Here is a 27,184-nt window from a genome sequence, read left to right on the forward strand (position 1 = left end):
CCTTGATCAGAATCTGCATCATCGTCAGAGCCTCAAAATGTGAGATATTCTTAAAACAGGCTGTTTTATGATACCTGGGAATGCCTGAGGATTTATTTTTTAGAGATATATTTATTTATTTTATATATGTGAGTACATTATAGCCGTCTTTGGACACACCAGAAGAGGGCATTAGATCCCAGTACAGATAGATGGTTGAGAGCCACCATGTGGTTGCTGAGAATTGAACTCAGGACCTCTGGAAGAGCAGCCAGTGCTCTTAACCACTGAGCCATCTCTCTAGCTGAGGATTTTTATTATGCATAGGAAGAAACAAAGTAACAGGAGGGGAGTATTGAGTCAAACCATTTAATTAAACACAAATATACAAAACAGTTACTCTAAATTAAGATTACAGTTGTTTCCAAGGAGATTATACAGAGATGATTGATATAGACTTCAGATATGTTAAATAATAATGATTAATTCTGAGTGATGGGTCTATGAGTGTAGATATGCTTTTTTTTTTTTTGTCGTTGTTAACTAAAAGAGCTGATGACTTTATTTTCACATTTCACAATAGGAATGAAAACCGCATTTTTTTTTTTTTTGGTATCATTTCTCCCTCCAAAAGTATTCTCTTTGTTAGGAAGGGTAGTTTCCTTATCATGTATCTAGTCAACCTCAGGCTCAGTACCTAGATCTGCTGGTGAAACCGAACAAGAATACAAAATGATAAAGAACGCTTCTGCTCTTATCTGTCTGGCCAGGTCATGCCAGGCCCTCTGGGCAGCATCATAGGGCTGGACAGGCAGGCGGGCGGTCTCATCATTAGGTCTGGGCAATATGGGCATGTGGCCTCCCATGGGTGGTCTCAGGAGCTGGTCCCACAGGCATCATCCCAGGAGGAGGGGGACTCATGATTGGCATCATAGGAGGGCTGCCCACGAGGGGTACAAGCCATTATGCCAGCTGAGGAAGACCTGGGAGACTGGAGGCGGTGGGATCATGGCCCCTGCAGGCGTAGGGGCGGAGAACTGAGCTGGAGGGCTCTTTCCTTGTTGAAATGCAGCCGTTGTTTTGTCAGTCAGGCTCTGGGCCTGCTCTTCCATCCATTTCTGGTAATAGTCTTTCACATTCTCTTTGTGTTTCTGACCACTGCAGTGTCTTCCTCACAGATGGAGAATCGTGAGTAAGATACGGATCACAGTAGTCACAATAAAACTTAGGCATGCTGCTCCATAAGTGTTGGCCATGCAACCCGGGTGCCCTCTGTTAGGAACTGACGCACACAGGCTCAGATATGCTATTCTTTTACTTTGCAGTATCCTCAAAATTTTTTTTGCTTAATCCAAACTTTACTGTTACTATGTTGAAGTAACTTTTTTCCCCCTGTCTCGTGGTCTTTTAATTATGCTTGTCAACAACTGATTATATCAAAGTAACACACTGGCTGATTCAAAAATCAAATGTTCTTTTTTTCTCTATTGTCTATCATCATTTTCCTTTCTATTTTAAAATTCAATATTCTTCAAGCAGCTTTCATTTTTTTAAGAATTATGGCAGGTGATAATCATCCCTTACTTAGAAATGGTTTCTGTCCTTACAGATCTATTAGTGGAGTAAAGGAGACTGACATTAAAAGAAGACACACACACACAATTCTGAAAAGAATGGGTGTTAAGCCGGGCGGTGGTGGCGCACGCCTTTAGTCCCAGCACTTGGGAGGCAGAGGCAGGTGGATTTCTGAGTTTGAGGCCAGCCTGGTCTACAAAGTGAGTTCCAGGACAGCCAGGGCTACTCAGAGAAACCCTGTCTCGAAAAATCAAAAAAAAAAAAAAAAAAAAAAAAAAAAGAATGGGTGTTATGGAAGCCCATGATTGTGGTAAGAGATTCGAGGAGAGGCATTTAAGTCGAGACTGATACTTCATAATTCAATTATACTTGCAGAAATAGTATTAACTATTTATGAAAGAAGCAATTGACCTCATTTTTAATTCTTATGTGCTATATGCACAGACATTGTTGCCAGCTCCCTTTTACAAATCAAACGAGTCATGATTAGCACCATACAACCATTAAGAGAGATTCATGGCTAGGTTATAGCCAGAGCTCTGTTCTTCTGAGATTACAGCAAACCTAAACTACTTTGGCTACAGTCTACCTTCTCTTTTCGTTCTTTGTACTACTCTCTCTAGCTGAACTCAGCTACACGATGTCTTTTTTTTTTTTTAAGATTTTTATTTTATTTTATTTATGAGTACATTATAGCTGCCAGACACACCAGAAGAGGGCATCAGATCCCATTACAGATGGTTATGAGCCACCATGTGGTTGCTGGGAATTGAACTCAGGACCTCTGGAAGAACAGTCGGTGCTCTTAACCTCTGAGCCATCTCTCTAGCCCCCAGGATGTCTTCTAATACAGTTCCTGGAACTTTTTAAAAGTCGTAGCGATTACTTTGTCAGCAAGTTCTACAATCTGAGTAAACGGCAGTCACGACTCCGTGTTGTTTATTAAGAAATTACTGTTGAAGTTGTCATTCTTGAGCATCCATTAATGTACCTGGGCGAGGAGACACCACAGTGAAGGAAACGGACATTACCTTCACTGTTATGGAGTTAGGCAGTTAGACATCAAATAAAAAACGCGTTAAATTTTAGGTAAGTAAATCCAGGGGAATGAATAGAAGACAGATAAGAAAAACACGAGAATCCTAATTTAAATCCGAGGTAATAGATCAGAGAATTCTATCAAAAACTACACAAAAGTGTTGTCCCCCACCCCCGAAGGTGCTAAACCCCTCAAAGAACCCCACGAGGGTGCTGCTGCCTCAGCGGTGAGATCCTGGCGCCCCATTGTTCGGACTGGCTGATGGACTTAGCCAGTTTGTGAGCCGGCGGGGCGGATGCTATCCTATATTGTGACACGGGGAGAGTTTTCATCCTGCGAACTTTCCGATCCCACCCTCTCTTTCCATCCAGCGGCTTCCTTCCTAGCCTCTTTCTGCTTGGCGGGTGCCCCTTGGGCTGCGACAGCCGCCTGTCAGTTCTGTCTGCAGCAGCAGGAGCCTCCTTTGGAGTCGTTGCCTCTCCTCCTGCCCCTCAAGCCCTGTTACTTCGTGGCGACAGCTGGCGGCCGGCTCTTTTCACTCGGCCGCGCCGCCATCCTCAACGGCCCGTCGGCAGGTGCGCGGGAGGCACCTGGTGCCAGGGCGCTCCCGGTCCTTCGCCGCCCGCGGCCCCGCGCGAGCGCTGGGCTCAGATGATGTTCCGGGCTGGCTGAGCCCGGAGCGCGCCCGCACCCTGTGCTCGCCCCCGCGCCTCCTCGCGCCCGCGGCGGCCCGGACGGCGCGCGTCGCCTCGCGCTGGTCCGCAGGCCAACCAGCGCCGGCCGGAGCGGCGCGAGCACGGGACGGGCCCCGGCTTCCCACTCGGGCCGGCGGGCTCGTGGGTTCGCTCGCCCCGCCCCCTGCCCACAGCGCCGCCGCTGGGCGCTTGCGCGGGGCGCGTGGCCGTGGCCGGGGTCTCCGCTGCAGCCCGAGCAGCCGCCTCCGCCTCCGCCTCGATCAGTCAGTCAGTCAGTCCCCAGCAATGGCGGAAGGAGGTGAGCGAGAGGAGCTGCTTTCGCCGCCGCCGATCTCTCCGGCCAAGAGGCTGTGCTCTTGGCCCAGCCCGCAAGCTCACCACCCCCGCGGGACTCCCGGGGCAGTCGGCGGAGGGGCGGGGGGCGGCGGCGGCGGCGGCCTGGCCCCCGGGGCCCGCCCCCACCTGCAGCCGGAGTCCTTGCTGGACTGCGCCGCCAAGACGGTGGCGGAAAAGTGGGCGTACGAGCGGGTGGAGGAGCGCTTCGAGCGGATCCCGGAGCCGGTGCAGCGCCGCATCGTCTACTGGTCCTTCCCGCGGAATGAGCGGGAGATCTGCATGTACTCCAGCTTCCAGTACCGGGGCGGCCCGGGCGCCGGCGCGGCTGCCGGCGCGGCGGGGGCTTCGCCGGTCGAGGAGGGGCCGCCGCCACCCCCCGGGGCCGCCGCTCCGGCCGGCTCCGCCCCCGGAGCGGCCGGGGCGGGCGCGTCCCCCGGGCTGGGCGCTGGGACTGGAGCGGCGAGCGGCGGCGGCTGCGGCGGCGGCGGCGGAGGCGAGGGGTTGCCGTTCCGCCGGGGCATCCGTCTGCTGGACAGCGGCTCCGTGGAGAACGTGCTGCAAGTCGGTAGGTGCTGCCCGGCTCCCTCTCAGCTCCCTGCCTCTTCTGCAGGTGCCTTCCCAAGCCCTGAGTCAGAACCCAGGCTTTCTGCCCAACTCCTGCATCTCCGGCAAGGACAAAAAAGTGGCATAAAAAACTTTTCCCAAGGTTTCCTTCGGGTCCACTACTGCTCTTTCCCCCACCGGCTGCCCCATTTCGTTTTCTTTTTGTTTGAAGAGCGAATAGGTTCTCTCTCTCTCTGTCTCTCTCTCTCTCTCTCTCTCTCTCTCTCTCTCTCTCTCTCTCTCTCTCTCTCTCTCTCTCTCTCTCTCTCCCCCCTATATCCCACACTAAAGAAATAATGATGTGATGTGCCCTTTGGAGGCAACAATTTTCGAAACGCATTTTACTGATTTAAGTTTAGAGGGAAAGGAATGGTTAGTTAATCGGGAGCATTAGGTCTTAGAGCGAGTGTTGAAGGGACAGGCTGTCACAGCCAATCTGTAGTTATAGCAGATTGAATCGGAGTGTAATTAAGTTTCATATGGGAAAAAGCAACAGAATACTGTGCATTTTAGACAGTTTAAATTGTCTGTTTTAACACCCCCCCCCCGACCAAGTGATGCTTGGGAATCTAGCTGCAGATTAACAATAACGGAAGATGGAAATGTGACAGCTTCTCTTCTCTACACCCCCATCCATGGGAAAGGGGGAAAAAAGCTACACAATCTGGAGTGGGGGCGGGGTCTGCCTTCCTTGTCAGACTGGGGTAAATCAAAAACCAGTCACGTTGGATGTTTCAAATGCTTTCATTTAACGCGTCCTCGTATTCGCTTTTGTTTTATCTTTTTGTTTGTACAAGACTGGAAACCGATTTTTAAAAATCTGCTCTTTCTCTTAAGCACCTAGTTAGTTTGTTAATCTTATTAAGTATTTAACTAAAGTGTACCTGATTTGTAGAATGATTAGGGAGGAAGAAAAAACGACATTGTTTAACATTGATTTGCTATGCATAATATCAAAACACTTTTGGGGGGCCCTTTTTGGATTTTTACGGTATTCTGGAAGTGCACATTTCTATGCGCTTTATTGTACACTGTATGCTTATATTTACTAAAGGAAATACTGATTTTTCAAAAGTTGAATGAAGGACATTTCACAGGCTCGTATACAAACCCAAACAATCTAGCTCTCTTCTCCTCAGTGAAAACAACATATTTGGAATTGTTTTCCTTTGAAAACTAGTACATCACAATTTCTTACATAGAACAGTCTCTTCCAGTTATTGAGAATGAATAAATTCTGTCATATTTTTTAAAAAGCATATTATAATTTTTAAATAAATATGAAACAAATATTTGTTCCGGTTATTTGAAAGATGTTGGTGCTTTGTGTATTTGTATATATTTTAGAAAGAATGAGTTAGATAAATAGGTGGTTAGGGTATACAGCTTTAATATTGAAGTGTTGAAAACATGAAAATTAATGTGTTTCATTTTACTAATCTATAAGCTTTAATCTTTCTGAGAGTTTAGAACAGTTAACTTTTAGAGATTCTTATTTAAAACATTATAAATTGGTAAAAGTTAGTTCAAGTGGTTGCCTTAGGGATAGAAATGGGTTTGAAAGAATTTCAAATTTTAAGGGAGCAAATAAGGGAGATGAGTTTTATTTCCCCCACCCCCACCTCCCAGTGCTGGGAATTGAACTTAGGGCCTCTGGCATGCCAGGCAAGCACTCTACCACAAAGCTGTAACTCTAGCCCCAAGAGGTACCTATTTTTAGAGTGATTAAAATGTCAAGTTCCAAGTGAAATCAGATTTAGAGGATGATCCAGATAGTATTTAAATCAGATATTCCTCTTTTAGAATGATAGTTGGTGTACTTATGGGGTAATGGACTCATACCCAGTCATTTTAGGAACTCTGAGAAGGACACAAACAAATGTCTGATTTATTTGGATTTTCTAGATAAAGAATGAATCAATACTATGTTTGAGAACTTGTGCTATTTGTTTGCACTTTGTGATATTTATTTCTCTGACCTGCATTTGTACCTGTAAGTATGGAAGAAGATAACTCACTTCTTCATAATTTAAAATGTCTTGCTATGAGTCCACCTTGTAATATATAAAGCTAGAGATCCATCTCCCTTAAACTCTTGTGTGACTTAATCTACATGATCAGTTTCCCAAAAGCATTCCAAAGTGACAAGTGAGTTATTTGCATATAGTCTGATAGTACACTTTGTTCTTTAGTTTATAACCTCACTTTAAACTCATTTTAACTCTTATGTCCTGCTAACTAAGAACTCTTCCTATTTCCTTACTGTTTCCAAGACATATCATGATCTTGGAACCAAGGATTATTGTTAAAGGTAGAAAGGAAGAAAATTCCAGACCTATAATAACATCAACTTATTCTTTTAAAAATTTAAAGATTTCAAGCCGGGCGGTGGTGGCGCACGCCTTTAATCCCAGCACTTGGGAGGCAGAGGCAGGCGGATCTCTGAGTTCGAGGCCAGCCTGGTCTACAGAGTGAGTTCCAGGACAGCCAGGGCTAAACAGAGAAACCCTGTCTCAAAAAAAAAAAAAAAAAAAAAATTTAAAGATTTCTTTTATGGATACATGTGAGTGCCTAGGTGTGTGCCTGATGCCTCCGGAGGCCAGAAGAGGGTATCAGAAGCCCTGGAACTGGGGTTGTAGGTAGTTGTGAGCCATCATGTGGGTGCTGGGACCCATACCCAGGTCCTCTGCAGAAGCAGCAAGTGCTCTTAACTACTGAGCCATCTCTCCAACCTTAATTTTTTTTTTAATTTGTTACAAAACAGGGTTTCTTTTTTGTTTTTGTTTTTGTTTTTCCAGACAGGGTTTCTCTGTATAGCCCTGGCTGTCCTGGAACTCACTCTGTAGACCAGGCTAGCCTTGAACTCAGAAATCCGCCTGACTCTGCCTCCCAAGTGCTGGGATTAAAGGCGTGTGCCACCACTGCCCGGCTCAGGGTTTCTTTTTGTAGCCTTGGTTGTATTGGAACTCACTCTGTAGATCAGGTTGGCCTTGAACTCAGTTTTAATGGAATTTTTAAAAAGATTTTAAAATTTTAATTATTTCGTTATGTGTGTGTGGGTGTATGTGGGATACAGAGGGGAGGGTGGGCAGATCCTCTGGAGCTAGAGTTACAGTGGTTGTGGCCACCCCATATGGGTGCTAAGAACTGAACTCAGGACCTCTGTAGAGCAATAAGCATTCCTAACTGGTGAGCCACCTTCCAGGCTCTTAGAGTGTGTGTGTGTGTGTGTGTGTGTGTGTGTGTGTGTGTGTGTGTGTTGCACAAGAGTATACTCTTGTACAACCAGCACTGAGGTGGAGGCAGGAGAATCATGAGTTTGAGGCAAGCTGGGGTTACATAGTAAGACCTTTTCACAGACATAAAAGCACAACACACAAAAGTTTTTATGGAAAAGTAAAAGCCAACAAAACTTTTATTAAGTCTATATAGGTTAATTCTATAACTTCAAATTACTTTCCACATACAGGCTAGATTCTGTAACTCCTGATTATTTTCCATGTTGAATCAGTAGCAGAAGTCAGTGTGCTTGGTATTTGGTTGAAAATACCACTTTTTGAATGAGAACTAAAACTTCCCACCTTGATGCCAACGGAAGGAAGGGAGGAATGCAGGCTTAGCGTGTTTAACAATACACTTCTTTTACCTAACAATACTGAATCAGAAGTATTGTTCCTCTTAAAAGGGGAAATTAGTCTTTTCTCATATTTCTCTAAGTTTGAAGGTATGTTAATAAACTTACAGTCTGATCCCTCACTATTATGAACGTAACATAATTCAAATGTTAAAAATGTTTTATTTATTTGTGTTTTATATTGATGCCAAGTGCTACCTTGTGTGGAAAAGTATGACTACAAAGCTAATAGTTGTAGCAGAAAAGGTCAATTTCAGGAAATTATCCATAATTTAAACATCAAGTAGTAAGTCTATAATTATGTATAATTGTATATCATCAATAAACATATCTGTGAAATTTCCTGTGTATTGTAACAAGTATAATAGTTATTCTTTTGTTGCTATTGCTTGTTTGTTTGTTTTGTGATATCTAGAATGGAACTCAGGCTAGGCAAGCACTTTGCTACTGGCTTATACCTGTATCTCCCAGTTACTAAATTTCATATGAAGTTAATTTTCATAAATAATATTGGGGGTACAAAAGTTATTTATACCTACTAGAAAGCTTTATAGTATCCCCTGTAGATTTGAATAGAATAGGTAAAATTACAACAAAGTTTCATAATGGCTTAATTTATATGTAAGATATTTTGTCACAAAAGGCAGCTATATACCTTTAAGGAGTATTTGGTGACATTAAATTTTCTTTCTTTCTTTCTTCTTTTTTTTTTTTTTTTTTTTTTTTTTTTTTTTTTTTTTTTTTTTTTTTTTTTTTGGTTTTTCAAGACAGGGTTTCTCTGTAGCCCTGGCTGTCCTGGAACTCACTCTGTAGACCAGGCTGGCCTCGAACTTAGAAATCCGCCTGCCTCTGCCTCCCAAGTGCTGGGATTAAAGGCGTGTGCCACCACCGCCCGGCTCTTTCTTTATTTTAAAGTTTTATTTATTTCATTTATACGAGTACATTGTAGCTGTCTTCAGACACAGCAGAAAGAGGGCATCGGATCCCTTTACAGATGGTTGTAAGCCACCATGTGGTTGCTGGAAATTGAACTCAGGACCTCTGGAAGAACAGGCAGCCAGTGCTCTTAACCACTGAGCCATCTCTCCAGCCTGACATTAAATTTTGTTGTTGTTTGAGACAGAGTCTAACTATGTATGCGTGGCTGGCCTGGTACTTGCTATTTTTGTAGATCAGGCTGACTATGAACTCATGGAGATTTGCCTGTCTCTGCCCAGCAACACTAGAATCAAAGGCATGCCCTGCTACATCCAGCTTTAAAAACCTAAGTTACATTTTTTTTTTTTTCCAAGACAGGGTTTCTCTGTGTAGCCCTGACTGTCCTAGAACTTACCCTGTAGACCAGACTGGCCTCTAACTCAGAAGTCCTCCTGCCTCTGCCTCCCAAGTGCTGGGATTAAAGGCATGCTCCACCACTGCCCAGCCTAAGTTATATTTATTTATTTCTATGTGTGTGCTTGTGTCTTTGTGCATGTATGATGTTTGTGTAGAGGTCAGAGGACAATTTGTGGGAATAGGTTTTCTCATGCACTTTGGTCCCAGGGATCGAAGTCAAGTCACTCAGCTAGGTGCTAAATGCCTTTATCTACTGAGACATGAGGTTTTGGGTTTTTTGTTTTGTTTTGTTTTGTTTTTGTTTTTGTTTTTTTTTAATTACCTTTAATCTTTTTTTACAGTCCAGTTGTTATCCCCTTCAGGGTCCACCCTCCTATAGTTCCTCATCCCCTTTCTTCCTCGGGGTCTCCAAGAAGATGTTCCTACCAACTCCCACCCCTCTCCTCCAGGCCTCCCCACTCCCTGGGGCCTCAAGTCTCTTCATGGTTAGGTGCCCCTTCACTGAGTCCAGACCAGGTAGTCCTCTGCTGTTTATGTGTCGGGGGCCTCATATCAGTTGGTGTATGCTGCAAGGTTGGTGGCTCAGTGTCTGAGAGATCTCGGGGGTCTGGGTAAGTTGAGACTGCTGGTCTTCCTATGGGGTCGCCCTCCTCAACTTCTTCTAGCCACAGGGGTCCCCGACTTCAGTCTATTGGATGGGTGTAAGTATCTGCATCTGTCTCAGTCAGCTGTTTGTTGGGCTTCTTGGAGTACAGCCATGCTAGGCCTCTGTAAGCACACCATAGCATCAGTAATAGTGTCAGGCTTGGAGCCTCCCCTTGAGATGAGATCCCAATTTGGGCCAGTCACTGGACCTCCTTTTCCCTCAGTCTCTTCTCCCTTATTGTATGCATGGAGTTTAATAGTTTCTTTATTTGTGTGTGCATTTACATTTATGTGCAAGTATGTGTGCATGTTTGTGTGGAAGCCAGAGGTCAGCATCAGTTATAATTCCAATACTCAGGAGAGTCTTTAAAACCTCTCTTCTTAAAAAAATATTTATTTTAAATTATATTTGTATATGTATGTGTGTGTGTGTGTGTGTGTATGTGAGTGTACATGTGTCATTATGTGTATGTAAGTGTAGGTGTCCTTGGAAGCCAGAGGCATTGGATTCATTGTCTTCCAGATGGTTGAAAGCCACCTGATGAAGAGCAATGTGTACTCTTAACTTCTGAACCATCTCTCTAGCCCCCATCTTGGTTTTGACAAGGTCTTTTACTCTAAGCTGGGATTTCTGGCTTAGGCTAAGTTGACTTGACCAGCCAGCAAGACCTTGGAATCTGTTTATTTTTCACTCGCTAAGTGCTGATTGTAAGCACACCACCTTGCCCAGCTTTTGCTATGGGTGCAGGGACTTGTGCTTGCAAGGCAAACACTGTATTGACTGAGCCATCATCCCACCTCCTGTACATGCCTGTCAGTGTTCAGTAAGTGTCTGTCCCAGCTACTCAACAGGCTGAGCTAGGAGAATAGCTTGAGTCCAGGAGTTCCAGACAGCGTAAGGTAAAATAACAAGACTTCTTCCTCCAGAGTACAAACCAAGCAACCAGCCAACCAAGAGCAGCACACTCACATCCAGAAAACCAAAAACCAGCAACAAAAATCCTGAAGGGAGAAGGGAGATAAGCCTGAGTTTTTAGCATGAGCATGTTATAGGAAGTGACGGGATACTCCAAGCTTGCCTATATAAGAAATGGATGAGCATTACAGCATCATAAGAAATATATATGAATCATATAAAGGTGACCATCTCGAGATCAGAGTTTTAGACTTCAAAGGTAATGGGCAGACTAAAGAGCAGATTTCATTTTAGACTAATGTCTTAGTGCAGGTGCTGTGGCTGAGTGCTGGAGGGCTTGCCTAGAGTGTGCAGGTCCTGGATTCAATCCCCAGCCCCATAGTTTTCAAATGTATTTCACTGCACACATATGCTTCACATCAGTTTTACACAGAAGCTAGTGCTTTCCTTCGTATTTTACAGAAAGGCTTGAAACATGAGGACTCTCTTTAATATATCAAAGTACAGCCACAATTTTTAAAATAAATATTACTGAAATGTCAGTTTAAAGCTAGTTTAAATTTCAAAGAAAGGCTGGAAATTGATTTATGCATATGTGAGCCAAGGCACTTCTACTGGTTATGAAGCTAGACGTGGTGATGCATACCTATAATTGAGCACTCTAGAGCAGCGGTTCTCAACCTGTGAATAGTAACCCCTTTAGGTAGGGGGTGGGGTATCAAGTGACCCTTTCACAGGGGTTGCCTAAGACTGTGGGACAATGCAGATATTTACAGTATGAGTCATAACAGTAGCAAAATTACAGTTACTAAGTAACAAAAATAATTTTGTGTTTGGGGGTCACCACAGCATGAAGAACTGTATTAAAGGGTCACAGTGATAGGAAGGTTGATCAGGAGTTTAAAGTGTCCAGATGTTGAGTTTGAGGCTAGCCTGAGCTACGTGAGAGACAAGAAAACTGCCCCACCCTCCAAAAAAAGAAAGAAAAAAAATTCCACATGGCTATGAAAAATCAAGGCATTAATTGATGGTATTCTGATTTGGTTAGAGTTTTAAGAATATGTGTTTGTATACTTAAAGATCAGTGCTTTGTACCTAAAAAAGAGAAAAAACTTCAGGGTTTGGGGTTTAGCTCAGCTATAGGAGGCTTGCCATATGTAAGCCCCAATATTTTTTAGGAGACAATAATTCATTTTGTTGTGCTTCTTGTTTTAGAAATTTTTATTGTATGACCCTACTTCATAGTCCTTAAACTTGTGATCTTGCTAGCTCAGCCACCCAAGTACTAGGTGTGCACCATGATACCTGGCTCTCGGTGACTTTTATTTTCTGCCTTATAATTTATTTATATGCTCATTTCTTTCTTATAAAGGCAGTGTACTTCTTGACCACTTTTAACCTGTCTTTAAGTTAGTGTGGTGAGGAATTATAGTAATTTTAGTATTGTTTAGAATTTGTTCTGGTTAAATTGATTTTATTTTATTTTATTTTTTTGTCAACTTGATGCATGCCAGCCTCATCTGGGGAGAGGAACCTCAGTTGAGAAAATGCCTCCATCAGACTGGCCTGTAGGGATGTCTGTGGGACATTTTCTTGATTAATGATAATTGATATGGGAAGGCCCAGCCCACTATGGGTACCACCCCATGGCAGGTTGTCCTGGGTTGTGTGAGAAAGACTGAGCAAGCCAGAAAGCAGTGTTCCATGGTCTCTGCTTTGGTTCTTGCCTCAAGTTCCTGCTCTGACTTCCTTTCATGATGGACCTACAGCTGTTAGCTGAAATCAACCCTTTCATCCCTGAGTTGCTTTTTGTCATGTTCGTTTTATCACAGCAATAGAAACCCTAAGATAGTACTTATGATCATATGCAAAATTATTCTGTGATACTTTTCATAATGATATGTATCCACTGATTTTGGTTTTCAATATAACTTTCTCTCCCTTAGAGAGGTTAATGTAATTTACTTTAAATGTTGTTTAGTAAATATTTTTCAATTTATGCATTTATTCTGAGATGATTATCTCATTTTGTAGCCCATGCTGGCTTGGAGTTCATTGCAAACCTCCTGCCTCAACCTCTTGAGATCTTAAGATTATAGTGTGAGCCACTGTACCTGGTTAACAAATTTTAATTGAATGAAAGAATGGTCACATGCTGTTTTTATGTCTTGAGTATGGATAGATCTCTTACGTGACGGGAGCCTGGAAGATATGCTAACATTTTGACTTAACCTTTGGATATTTCTGGTTTTCCAAATATTGTGCATATATTTAAAAGTGGTGGAGCTTATTATTAACTAGTTCTTCCTTATTTATTAACATGCAGTTACTTGTTTTGTATAAGGATGGTAGATAATTGCTTACCAGCTTTTGATAGAGTTGTTTCTAATATACTTTGTATTCCTCATTTTGAGTTCAATCCAAGGTTGGATACCAAAGCCTAAGGTTCTAAGAATTACATTATGTTACCAATTTTATGTAGGCAAGAGGCACCAGATTAATCAACAACAACAAAAATATAGAGGTATCTATTTCCACAAAAAATGACAGATTATCAGAATGTTGTTTAGCTGCAGAAACAAGATTCTGGATTAAAAGACTAATTTGTGATAGTTTAGAGATATAGTAAAAGACCTTTATTGGGTTAGGAAAAAAAAGGGCTCTAATCTTGGTTGTTTTTTTTTTTTTTAAAGCTATAGTCTTTTTTTTAAAAAAAATATTTATTTATTATTATATGTAAGTACACTGTAGCTGTCCTCAGACACATCAGGAGAAGGCATCAGATCTCATTAAGGAGGGTTGTGAGCCACCATGTAGTTGCTGGGACTTGAACTCATGACCTCTGGAAGAACAGTTGGTGCTCTTAACCACTCACCATCTCACCAGCCCTCTAATCTTGGTTTTACATTTAAATCATATGAGGGTTTTTTTTTTCTTTTTTAAATGGGCATGCTCAGAATTCATGTCAAGTTAATTGAGTTAGAATCTGTTGAGAATCAAATTTCAGAATAAAAACCCCACAACTATCCCAAAAGAGAACTAGTTGTGGTACTGGAATAGAAACTGGGACCCCAGTTGTGGAGGCAGCTGCCCTTACCCCTGCGCTCCATCTCTGCCCTCCCAGGGGTTCTGTGTGCAGCATGTGACAAACACTGCTCTTGACACACAGTACCTCATTAGTGTTTCCCTGTTTCAAATTGTACTGTTGGCATTTTGCACTTTAGACAACATGAATGTTGGGGCTCTTATCTACCTTTACTTGTTAATAGATTGCAAAACGAGTGGAGTGATTTGCTTAATACATAATACCTCTCCTGTCTTTTGAAAGTCATTCCAAAGTGTATCAATTTTTGCCAATGTAACCATTGTCAAAAGACCCTCTTATTAGTGTGATGCCAAGTTACAATTTTCTTCATGCTTGTTCATTCATTTCTTTATAATACATAATTTTTTTTCTTTTTTTGTTTTTTTTTCATGACAGGGTTGCTCTGTGTAGCCCTGGCTGTCCTGGAACTCACTCTGTAGACCAGGCCGGCCTCGAACTCAGAAATCTGTCTGCCTCTGCCTCCCAAGTGCTGGGATTAAAGGCATGCACCACCACTGCTCGGCAGAAGTTAATTTCTATGTCGTAAGGAATATACAGTTCAATACAGGATACAAGTGTAAAATAGTGTTTAATGCAGTGTTTTATAAAAGTAGATTTAATTATGGAGGCAAAGTAGGAAGTGATTACCCTGCCAAGTGAAAACAGCGGGATATATTGCTCTACTTTAATATATTTCCGACTATAAGAAACTTTAAGGGGCTGGAGAGATGGCTCCGTAGTTAAGAGATGGCTAGATGGTAGTTAAGAGTTAAGAGTTAAGATGGCTCTTCCAGAGAACCTAGGTTAAATTCCCAGCACCCACATGGTGGCTCACACTTGTCTGTAACTCCAATCTCAGAACTTCTGACACCCCCACACAGCCATACATACAGGCCAAATACCAATGCACATAAAAATAAATAATAGAAAATTAAAATTACAGCTATTATTTCAATAAAGATTAAGAAAATTGTTTACTGTAACGAGCTTGATGAATGTTTTATGGAATTCCTTTCGTATGATATCCCACATGGCCTGTTAGTACCTTAGTATGTAGCTACTTGATTCAAAAGGACAATACTGACAAGAAAGAAGATGGCAGAAATATTATCAAATATGAATAATTTGTTTCCTTTTGTTTTCTAGACAGGGTTTTTTGTTTGTTTGTTTGTTTGTTTTTATTTTTTGTTCTTGATTTTTCGAGACAGGGTTTCTCTGTGTAGCCCTGGCTGTCCTGGAACTCACTCTGTAGACCAGGCTGGCCTCGAACTCAGAGATCCACCTGCCTCTGCCTCCCAAGTGCTGGGATTAAAGGTGTGCCACTATTACTGGGCTAAAAGCTTGTGTGTGTGTGTGTGTGTGTATGTGTGTATTCTCTATGTCTATTTATTTTATGTATGTGAATGCTTTGCTCACAGGTCTGTCTGTGCATCACATTCACTGTTGGTGCCTTTGGAGGTTAGACAAAGGTGTTGGATCCCCATCTGAAATTATGAACAGTTGTGAGCTCTCATGAGCTGTCATGGAATTGAACCTGGATTCTCTGCAAGAACAAGTGCTCTTAACCACTGTACCATCTGTTCAGCCTCCTGAGTAATTTTTTCCTAAATTAAATATCATAGACTTCTATTTTTATAATAGTTTTATTATCACCATGTAATTCTTTTATTTTCTCCTTTAAAGATTATTACTGCTTTTAGATAAAAATATGATGGATCTGATAAGTAAAATAGCCTTTAGTCCACCCATTTACTATCTTATACTCAGTAAGCAATGCGTTGTTTCTTTGAAAATTGGGCAATACATTTTCCCTATTTATTCACTATTTTATTGAATAAAGCCTGTAGTATTAATCAAACTTACTCATAGCCTGCTTGTTTTTATTTTGCTCAAGCTTAACAACACTTGATAAATTGGCCTGAAAAAAATCACTAATATCATGGATGTTATTAGTTAGCATAAGGAACCTTTCCTATATCATGGTCTCCTAAGATGGAAAACTGATGTTCTGTTTAATATGAAGCCTATTTAGCAAAGTTGGGGGATGGTGCAGCACCCCAGGGATGTGTCTGTCTTCTCTGCACATGTGGCTTTTTCATGTGGGTCAGGGAGTGAACTAAGGCTTTGAGGATGATAGAAAGTGCTTTGCTGACTGAGCCATTTCCCCAGTTCTCCAAATCTTTTGCTATATTATTGTATTCTTTCCTATCCCATATGTTTGTAAGATACTCTTGTATGTGTGTGTATGTATGTGTGTATATATATATATGTGTGTGTGTGTGATATATGTGTGTGCATGTGGATGCTCAATCCTGGTTCCTTATTATGTTTATTTCTCAACTGTAATGGATAAAATAATGCTATCTCAGAGTTGGAGAGATGGTTAAGAGACCTTGCTACTCTTGCAGAGCAGTGGAGTTATTTTCTCACCACCAATATCAGCTAAATCAAAACCACCTGTAAATCCAGAGCCAGGAACTCAGTCACCCTTTTTAGGCCTCCATACCTGCATACATGTGACATCATTTACATGTTCACACATACACACATACACACACTAAAGAGTTTTAAAATTGATGCTCTTTCAGACTATTATGAGAATTATATTCATTAAGAGTAAAGTTGTTAGGATGAGGCCTAGCATAGGAGTATTCATTATTACTCTGGTAGCCCTTACAGGTATTGTTGCATAGTCTTTACTTGTTCCTTTCCTTTCACCCCCTCTTAGAAGCTTTTATAGTCTGACAGGTGTTCTCATTTGCTAAATTAAAATTGATGCTTAAAGGTTACCAGTGACCTCATGGTGGCCAAACAGCATCCCTTTTCAGCCCTAAGTTTTCATGTCTTCTGTAGAATTTTTTTGTTTGTTTGTTTTTTGCTTTCTGAAACAGGGTTTCTCTGTGTAGCCCCGGCTGTCCTGGAACTCACTCTGTAGACCAGGCTGGCCTCGAACTCAGAAATCCACCTGCCTCTGCCTCCCAAGTGCTGGGATTAAAGGAGTGCGCCACCACTGCCCGGCTCTTGCTTTGATTCTTAAAAAGAAAAAAAGAGTTCGAGGCCAGCTTGGTCTTCAGAGTGAGTTCCAGGACAACCAGGGCTACACAGAGAAACCCTGTCTCGAAAAAAACCAAAAAAAACAAACAAACAAAAAAAAAAAAAAAAAAAAAAGAGGAAGAGGGGCTGGTGAGATGGCTCAGTGGGGAAGAGCACCGACTGCTCTTCGGAAGGTCATGAGTTCAAATCCCAGCAACCACATGGTGGCTCACAACCACCCATAATGAGATCTGACGCCCTCTTCTGGTGAGTCTGAAGACAGCTACAGTGTACTTACATATAATAAATAAATAAATCTTAAAATACAAAAAAAAAGAAAAAAAAAGAGAAAAAAGAATTTTGCATGTATGTATAATGTGCTCCAATCAAGTCAACCCCCTATTCTCTCCCCTCTAATTCCTCTCTTATACCCAAGTTCCCTCCCAATCTCATGTGTTCTTTTTCAAAACCTAATGAGTCTGCCTAGTGCTGCCAGTATGTGCATGGGTGAGGGCATCTACTGGAATATGGGTGGCTTATCAGGAGCCACATCTCTCAAGAAAACTGATTCTCCCTTTGCCAGTAGCTTTTCAGCAAGGGGTGATATTTCTTGACTACCTCCCACATCCATGCTGGGATTTTGCCTGGCATGATTGTGTGTATCTAGTAGTCACGGCCCCTGTGATTTCATTTGTACGACTGCCCTGTTGTGACAGAGCACACTGTTTCACTGTGTGATCTACCTTTCCTTCTGCAGTGGTCTCTGGTATCGGCGTCCATTCGGGACGGAGCACTCCACAGCCACTATGTCAGCACGTTGACCAGAGTCTACATTAACCACCGTCTACTGCAAAGAGGCTTCCCTCTCCTTGTCTTTTAAAATTCTTTCTGTTCTCAGTGGGACAGGCAGATAGATCTCTCTGAGTCTGAGACTATCAGCCTGCTCTACAAAGTGAGTCCAGGACATCCAGGGCTATTACAGAGAGAAACAAAACAACACAAAACAACATAAAAACCAAACCAAAACAAAACAAAACGTTTCTGTTCTCAAAAAATGGTATTTCCTTATCTGTGTAGTTGAAATTAAAATTTTTTCTTTCGCTTTTTGTTCTTATTTAGCAATTGTTTATTGAATATCAATGTGCTAGGTTTTAGTTTATTCCCTGGAGATATAGCAGTGAACAAAAATTGTTTTGTATTTTCCTCCCAGGGAGCACATTTCAGTGAGGTGATAAACAAACACTTTCTATCTTTAGCTTATGTTGTAATTGTTTGTTCTAAGTATTGTCCTTCTTTCTTGTCTATAAGCTCTCCCAGGACAAGGATTGCCTCCCACAGTGTGTCCCTTGTAGGCTTCATAATGTACTTTAGTGTTTTCTTTTTGCTGTGCTAGGGGGCTTTTGTTAGAGTCACCTGGGAAGAGAACCTCAACTGACAAAAATGCCTTCATCATTTGGCCTATAGACAGACCTATGGGACCTTTTCTTGATTGATGATTGATGTGCGAGGGCCCAGCCCCTGTGAACAGAGGAACTTCTGAGCAGATGGTCCTAAGGGATTTAAGTAAGGCAGCTGAAGCTGGGTAGTGGCTGTGCACACTTTTAATCCTAGCAGAGGCAATTGGATCTCTGGCCATACTGATGGTCTACAGAGTGAGTACCAGGAGAGCCAGAGCTACACAGAGAAACCCTGTTCACACGCACATGCAAGGGAGGAAAGAAGAAAAGGAGGGAGGGAGGGAGGAAGGAAGGCAAGTAGACAGAAAGGCAGCTGACCGTGAGCCTAGAGAGCAACCCAGTAGTCCATGGCTGCTCTTCTTTTTTTTTTTTATTGGATATTTTCTTTATTTACATTTCAAATGTTATCCCCTTTCCTGGTCTCCTCTCAGAAAATCCCCTATTCCCTTCCCCCTCCCCCTATCGCCTCTCTTCTGTTCCTGCCTTGAGCTCCTGACCTGACTTCCCTTTATGATTGACTGTAAGTTGTAGGATAAATAAACCTTTTGGTCATGGTGTTTATCATAGCAGTAGAAAGCAAACTCTTTATATCTCCTTCCCCTAATAATGGAGTTTAAACAGGTTTTTGTTGAAATAAATTGGGAGCATTAATTTGTTCATTTGTATAGTGATTCCCAGCCCTGGCAGCTTTCCAGAGCCACTTGAGCTTTGTAAAGTCCATATCCTGGGGCTCCGCTCTCTTAAAGTCTTGGAACCGAGATTGGCGTGGGGCTCATGCTTGGGAATCATTGCCACAGCACTTAGCATACTCACTTGGAAAATGGTTAAGAAACTGGTGGGCTTAATTCATGCTCTAGATTGTTTCAAACTAGATATGGAATTTGTGAGTTAAGGTAAAGGATCAGGCTGGATTCTGGTTCAGCAGGAAGGGTTCCATCCAGGGACAGGTTTGCAGGTGACTGAGCAAAGGGAGCCAGTGAAGGTTGGTAACAGTGAGGCAGGGAGACCCGCTTGGTGGGCTGACCTCCTCTTCACAGCCCCCAGCTGCTGCTTTGCCTTCCCAGATAACAGCTGCTTCACCCCACTCTGCCACCACTTTCAGAGAGCTCACCTGAGAATACTTTGGTTGAGGGTAGCTTGTGGAGAAGGTCAGAGTACTGAGCTGCCAGCCGACCACTAACCTGGTAGTTAAAGGAATGAGCACCTTGATCCTGAAAGAAGGATCAGGGTAATACATTCCTGTGTCTCCTGAACTTACTTCGTATGGTAAATTCACCCCGTGTGGATAGAGCTTCTCCAGGATTTGTTTATTCTGTTTTCTGGGGAAATTTAGAAGAGTTAAGATCAATGGGTAAGTTACTGCAGCTGCTATCCTAAGCTGATACTGTACAGATTCTTGAGCAGAATCTCTGCAGGACTAAGTAGTTTACCTCAGGGGTGAGGGTGAATGTCTTCTCTCGGCATCTGAACCTCCTTACCATGTCCTTTCTCAGGCCTTATTGTTCATTTTCTTTTGGATAGTACTCAGAGATATCTCAGTAATAACCTAAATGCTGAATGTCTCCTACTTCCTGGTAGTGTTCTTTGTGTTGGTGAATTTGCTGTACTTTATATAAACACTAGCTTTTGTAAAGTAGCACATATATGCCCTTACAGTCAGGTCTGTTATATAGACATTAAAGATCAAGTACAGTATTGCTAATCGTTTTACTTTTTTATTTGGGATCACAGAATTACTAAGCTTCCAAGGCTGGCTTTGAACCTGTTGATCTTCCTGCCTCAGGAAGTATCCCTCTAGTACCTGGGGTTGCAGGCCTGTGCCCTCAGGCTGGCCTTGGTTGTTTTGTTTTGTTTGTTTTCTTCTTTCAATTATGAACAATGCTTTGGGGCAGTTTTGCTTGCATTGAATTGGAAATCAGTTCTATAAATTTTTATTTATTAGTGTATAGGTGATGTATGTGTGGGATGAGTGTGAACCATAGCATATGTGTAGAGGTCAGAGGACATCAGTTCTTGCATTTCACCTTCATGTGGGTTCCAGGGATCAAACTCAGATTGATAAGCTGGTCTGGTGAAGAGTTTACCCACGGAGCCATATCACTCAAAACAATTGTTACTGGGGGATAGAGAGACAGCTCAGCAGTTAAGACCACTTGTTAGTCTTTCAGAGGACACAGGTTCAGTTCCCAACACCCATGTTGAATGGCTAACAGCCACATCTAACGCTAGCTCCGGAGCATCTGGCCTCCAAGGGCACTTGCACACATGCAGCCCACCTAATAGACACAACCACACACATAAATATCAAGTCTTTCAAAACATTGTTATTGGTTGTGTGTGTGGGAGTATGAATGTGATGTGTGATTTGCATGCATGGTCTCACACGCGTTGTGGCATGTGTTTGGAGATTAAACAACAGCTCTGTGAAGTCTGTTCTCGACTTCCATTTTCTCACTGGTTCAGGTGTAGAACTCAGGCCCTCAGGTGTTTCCCTGGCCCTTAGGAAATGATTTTAAGATGCTACTTTCCTATTGTAGAGATGCAGGAGTTGAGAAGAAGCAGCAGGCTGGGGAAGGAGAAAGAGGCAATGTGAGGGTTTGTGACAGCTGCTTAGCATTTGGTGTCAAGTAGTGAGTGATTGCTCGGTCTTCCTGAATTTCCTTATCGGAGGGTGGGTAGGCTGTCTTGTCTCTTGCCTGCCATTTAACTAAGAATTGGAATGGAGAAGTGCTTTGTTTGCCAATAAGGCATATTCCTCTCTAGTTTTAGTCATTATTGACTTTACAGTTTGGGTTGTAAGGACTGTAAGACTTGGGGGAGCTTCTGCATTGCTGTTACCCATCTCCACTCCTGTGTGCAAATGACATTTGTTTTTCTAGTTACCAGCTGGAGTAAAGGGATGGTCATAGATCACAGCCTTGTCACAAGCTGTGGCAACTAATAATAGTTAGCAACACAAAATAAGTAAAAGCAAGTGCTTATTACACTTAACATACTTTCCCTTTTCAATATTGTATGCTTTTTTTCCTTGTTTTTTAAATATCACTATTCCTTATTTTTGTTTGGTTTTGGGGAACATAATGAATGATTATTTAGTAGATTTCTCCAAGAAAGTGGCATTTAGGCAGTGGTGGTGCATGCCTTTAATCCCAGCACTTTGGAGGCAGAGGCAGGTGGATTTCTGAGTTCGAGGCCAGCCTGGTCTACAGAGGGAGTTCCAGGACAGCCAGGGCTACACAGAGAAACCCTGTCTCAAAAAACCAAAAAAAAAAAAAGTTGTAATCATATCTTACTTTTTAAAATTGGAGTCAGTGAAGTAAAAAACTTAAAGAAAAATTGACTAAATTATTTAAAGAACAGCAATACATAACTACTATTTACTTATAATATGAATATACTAAGATATATATTCATATAATATGAATTTAGTTATATGAATAATACTTATATATTAACATACTAAGAGAATTATGTGCTAAGTAAAGATTTTGGTGAGGGTACTTCATTTAATTTACATTATATAATATCTGCATTTATGAATAAAAATGAATTTGTGCCATTAATTAATTTGACTAATTTATTAGGGGGACAGAACTTGTATCTATAACCCAGGTTCAATTCATATCACCCACAAGGCAGATCACAACTGTATTCTAGTTCCAAGAGATCTGACACCCTCACCTAGACATACATACAGTCAAAACACCGATGCGCATTAAATAGATATATAGATCTTTTTAAAAGGCTTTACTTAAAAAAAAAAAAAAAAACAGAAAAGAGAACAGGGCTGGGACTGGAGAGATGGCTCAGTGATTAAGAGTATGTGTTGCTCTTGCAAAGGCATCAGGGTTAGTCAGGTCCCAGCATTTATGTGGTGGCACATAGCCATCTGTAACTCCTGTTTCAGGGGATCCAATGCCCTCTGCTGCCCTCCAAAAGTACTCAGAAGGCATGTGGCATACAGACATGCATGCAAGCAAAGCACTCAGATCTATAATATAAAATAAGCCTAAAATTCTGCACTTTATAGCTCTTACAGTGACTACTAAAAGCTATTTTAACTTATTTTTAATAAGTTATTAGTATACCTTTTATCAGCATACTGAAGTTAATTTTATGTGAATATTTTATACAAAAGATAAAACTTGACTAATTCTAGTATAGGTAGAATTCAGTACAAATGTTTGTACAATAACATGTCATTTCAATTTTCATATGCTATAGGACATGACTGTTAGTACAATATAATATAAATTCTATAGCTTTTTTTCCAGTTTTACCTCCAGATGAAAATTGCTTTTGATTTGACTATTTTTAGATTCAATCTTATTTTGCATGTTACTGTATGAGAATAAAAGAAAGACATGTTAATCTTTTCCCAGGAGCCTTGATTTTTTTTTTTATAGTCTCCTATTGAAAGTGATTTATACCATTGTGAAAATTTAAATTTTTGTAGAGTTTTACACTCTAAGAATTGCAGTTCAGCTATTTAAGGCAGCAACTGCCATATTATCCTAGAACTAAAATTAAAAAGGAACATGACTAACTCCTACTTTAAGACCTTTATGTACCAGATATGTCAAGCTCCATTGTCTGAAGTCATCATAACTCTATAATGATAAGCTTTGCCTCTATTTTATGGATGGAAAAAAAAACCTTCAAAAGTTAAATACTTTGTTCAAATTCCCACAGTTAGTTTTAAATAGACCCAGGGTTTAATCCTATTTGATTTCTGAAGGGAGAGATTCAATCAACAAATACTTGTTTCCTGGGAGATATTTGAGAAATGTTTAGTTGACCAAAGATTGTTATCTAAGCTGTATAGGCAACTTAGTAATAAAAAGGCAAACAATACAATAAAATATGGGCAAAAAAGGGAAACAGACCCATCAAAAAATATTATAAACAAATGGCTAGTAAATATATACAAATCACTCAGGATAATTTATCAGGAGATCACCAGTGTAAATTAAATCTATACTGATATTACTATATTCCAGACAGAATAGTTAATAATTAAAAATCAAAGTTCCCAGATATATGTTGTTATTAGGAATCTAAAATAGCACACAACCACTTTGGGTAAAGGCCTAAACATTCATTTATCTGCCCGGCAGTAGTGGCACATGCCTTAAATCCCAGAACTTGGGAGGCAAAGGCAGGTGGATTTCTGAGTTTGAGGCCAGCCTGGTCTACAGAGTTGAGTTTCAGGACAGCCAGGGCTATACAGAGAAACCCTGTCTTGAAAAAAGAAACAAAACAAAAAACAAAAAACAAACAAAAAAACAAAAAAACAAAAACCCAAACATTTATCTTACATTCTACTCCTGAATATTCACCCAAATTAAATGAAAGTGCACCTCATGGAAGTCAACAAAAAAACATTTTTTAAAAGATTAATTTATATGAGTACATTGTTGCTGTTTTTAGACACCAGAAGAGGGCATCGGATCCTATTACAGATGGTTATGAGCCACCATGTGGTTGCTGGGAATTGAACTCAGGACCTCTGGAAGAGCAGCCAGTGCTCTTAACTGCTGAGCCAACCCTTTAGCCCCCAAAATTTTTTTACAAGTATATTCACAGTAGCTTTAGCTCTAAACTAGAAACAGCCTAATTGAACTTGAGCAAGAGAATAGCTGAATGAACTGGTATGGTCATACAGCAGAATACTACTTTTCAGCAATGGGAAGGAACAAACTATAGATACATACAAAGAATAAGATATATCTAAAAATCTGCTGACTGATGGGATGGTGAGAGAGCAAGAGATAAAGGCACCTGGTACCCCACCTGATGCCTTGAGTTCTATCTCTAAGACTCACAGGATGAAAGGAAAGAACTGACTTCCACAGATGCTTCTGCTTCCACACATGCACGGTGGCACACACACACACACACACACACACACTCACACAGATGTAAAACAATCTTAAATGATAAACTACTCAAAATATACATTGTATAATTTCATTATTAGAGGTTCTAGAATATACAAAATTGTGGTTTAAAAAGTCAGAATAATGATTGTCTCTGGAGGGACTGATAAGTAAAGGACATAGGGGCTTTCAGATGGTGATGGTGAACCTATGAATAGTAGAATAGTGCCTGAGTCCCTGTTATTTCTTTTTGTTTGTTTGTTTTTTGTTTTTTTGAGACAGGGTTTCTCTGTATATAGCCCTGGCTGTCCTGGAACTCACTCTGTAGACCAGCCTGGCCTCGAACTCAGAAATCCACCTGCCTCTGCCTCCCAAGTGCTGGGATTAAAGGCGCCTAGCCTGCTATTTCTTTTATTTGCCTATTTACATTTTCTTAATAATCTTCGAGTTCTGTTCCTACTCTAATCAGCCTTATTCCTACTCTAACCAGCAACCTTCTAGATTTTCCCACTTACCTGTAGTTTTAAACTCAAATGGTATTTTGCTTGCTGTGTACCACATATATACCTGGTGCCCATGGAGGCCAGAAAAGGACATTGTATTCTCTGGAACTGGAGTAACGACAGTTATTAGTTGACACGTGGGTGCTGGGAACCCAGGTCTTCTGGAAGAGCAGCCAGTACCTTTAACTGCTGAGCATCATTCCAATCCCTTAGATTATTTTTGAATTTTTATTTTCTTTACTGCTTATATATCTACTTTGTCATTAAGTCCTAGTGATACTGCTTTCTAATTTCTGATCCAGTCTGAAACTTATCTTTTTGCCCTTCAACCCTTAGCCAGACTGTCATAATCTCTTACTGGGATTACTACATTTGCCTGAAGGGTTCCTCCAGAAGCCCTTCTTGACTGTCTCTTATTTGTCAGTTGTTAGGTTCATTTGTCTAAAAAGATAAATGTGGACATGTCATTACCCAAATAAACTTTTCTAATAACTTCGTGTTGAAGGTCAGCATTACTTGAGCCTGATTGCTTTCAATTCTCTCTCTGTTTAAAAATCAAATATGGTCTGTAAGGCCTGCAGGTTATGACCTCCAACTTCCACAAACACCTTACCCAGGGATTCTCTCACTTCCTTGAATCAGCAAGGATCACATAACAATGAGTACTCAGGATCTGATATCAGTAAATAACAGTTACATATACAAGTAGATGAGTTGTAACGCTTTAGATCAACATATTGCCTGCTAGTTATATTCTCAGTGGGGTTACTGATACATTCTTTTTCATTAAAATCTTCTTCCAGCCCGGCGGTGGTGGCACACTCCTTTAATCCCAGCGCTTGGGAGGCAGAGGCAGGCGGATTTCTGAGTTTGAGGAAAGCCTGGTCTACAGAGTGAGTTCCAGGACAGCCAGGGCTATACAGAGAAACCCTGTCTCGAGAAACCAAAAAAAAACAAAAAAAAAAAAACAAAAAAAAAAACAAAAACAAAAAAAACCTTCTTCCATATTTCTTTGTTCATTCAATTCTTATCCTTTAATCTTTGATTAATTGCGGAGTCTAGCTTTGACTCTCCTTTGTGTCTTGCTAGGTTTACTCTCCTTTATATATCTCCTATGCTTTCCTTTTATCATTTATCATAATTGTATATAACTATAATTTTATTTGACAAACTTTTTGCTATGTATCACAAAAATAAAAAAACTAAGCCTTTCTTATTCACAGATGTGCCCTTTAAGTATATTATAGGCATCATAAATAAATGAACTATGTATTTTTATTTATTAAGTAAATATCTATGAAGCCACATGAGCCAGGTACTGTTGTATGTTTGGAGTTATGACAGTGAATATAATATAATCCCATATCTTTCCTCATAAAATTTATATCTAAGAGTTGAGAAACAGCTAGATTATCAGGGGGTGATAAGTGCCAGAGAAAAAAACAATCAGAGAAAAGGATACATAGTGTTGAGGCATGTGGAACATTTGTCTCATTGCTCACAGGCACATTTAGGCATTGAAGGGTAAACTGGGAATGCTGGGCTACTTTCGAGGAACTGGGCATAAAAGGCATTAAGGCACCTGAACAGCTTAATGCAATTAGTGAAGCTGTAGGAGTTAGGATCTCACTGAATCCCTGGGTCCCTCTGATTATTCTGCAAATGATGATGTGGATGGCCAGACATCTAATCCTAGGCTCATATTGAGCCATGGGTCTGTCTGTCTGTCTTCTCTCTCTCATTCTCTCTCTCTCTCTTTCTCTCTCTCTCTTTTTCTCTCTCTCTCTTTCTCTCTCTCTCTTTCTTTCTCTCTCTCTCAAAAGATTTATTTATTTATTTTATGCATTGTTGAAACACAGGCATTTCCTTTCCTCAGTACTGTCTGAAAGCTATAGAGATTCATCATTCTAAACAGGAGGTATACCTGATTCCCACTTCTCATCAAGGAAAGCCCGTGGTGAATTACTCAGTGGTTCTTGTACTTTGTTGCCAGGGGGTACAGACTGAAACACCTCAGCTATATGATTGTTGGTTTCCACACAGCAAAGCCTCAGTGTTTAACCTATTTGTTTACTTATTTATTTTTGAAATGGAATCTTGCTATGTAGCCCAGGATGTCCTCAAATGATCAGTTCTCCTGTTTCAGCCTCCCAAATGCTAGGATTACAGGCCTGTGCAACCATGTTCTGCTCTGTTCCTGGTCCAGGTTTCTGTTTTGTTCAGTTTGTTATTTATTATTATTATTATTATTATTATTATTATTATTATTATTATTATTATTATTATTTTGGTTTTTCAAGACAGGGTTTCTCTGTGTAGCCCTGGCTGTCCTAGATCTCAGTCCATAGACCAGGCTGGCCTCAAACTCAGAAATCTGCCTGCCTCTGTCTCCCAAGTGCTGGGATTAAAGGCATGTACCACCTCTGTCCAGCCTTTTATTATTTTTTTGAGATAGGGTTTTGCTATGTAA

At 41.0% G+C, this 27,184-nt stretch overlaps 1 protein-coding gene and 1 pseudogene across 1 annotated transcript in view; one reads left to right on the plus strand and one right to left on the minus strand.

Annotated features, from left to right (window-relative positions):
* Nucleotides 1-334: 334 nt before the first annotated feature.
* Nucleotides 335-1,677, minus strand: LOC116095509 (annotated as a pseudogene).
* Nucleotides 1,678-3,238: 1,561 nt separating this feature from the next.
* The window catches only part of Zswim5 (zinc finger SWIM-type containing 5), a 106,851-nt gene continuing 82,905 nt past the window's right edge, over nucleotides 3,239-27,184 (plus strand). Inside the window, exon 1 of the mRNA XM_031378320.1 lies at nucleotides 3,239-4,189. Coding sequence (XP_031234180.1) covers nucleotides 3,574-4,189 — 616 coding nt within the window. The 5' untranslated portion in view covers nucleotides 3,239-3,573. The remainder of the gene's footprint in view (nucleotides 4,190-27,184) is intronic.

Source organism: Mastomys coucha, unplaced genomic scaffold (assembly GCF_008632895.1).
Source record: "Mastomys coucha isolate ucsf_1 unplaced genomic scaffold, UCSF_Mcou_1 pScaffold18, whole genome shotgun sequence".
Taxonomy (NCBI): Eukaryota; Metazoa; Chordata; class Mammalia; order Rodentia; family Muridae; genus Mastomys; species Mastomys coucha.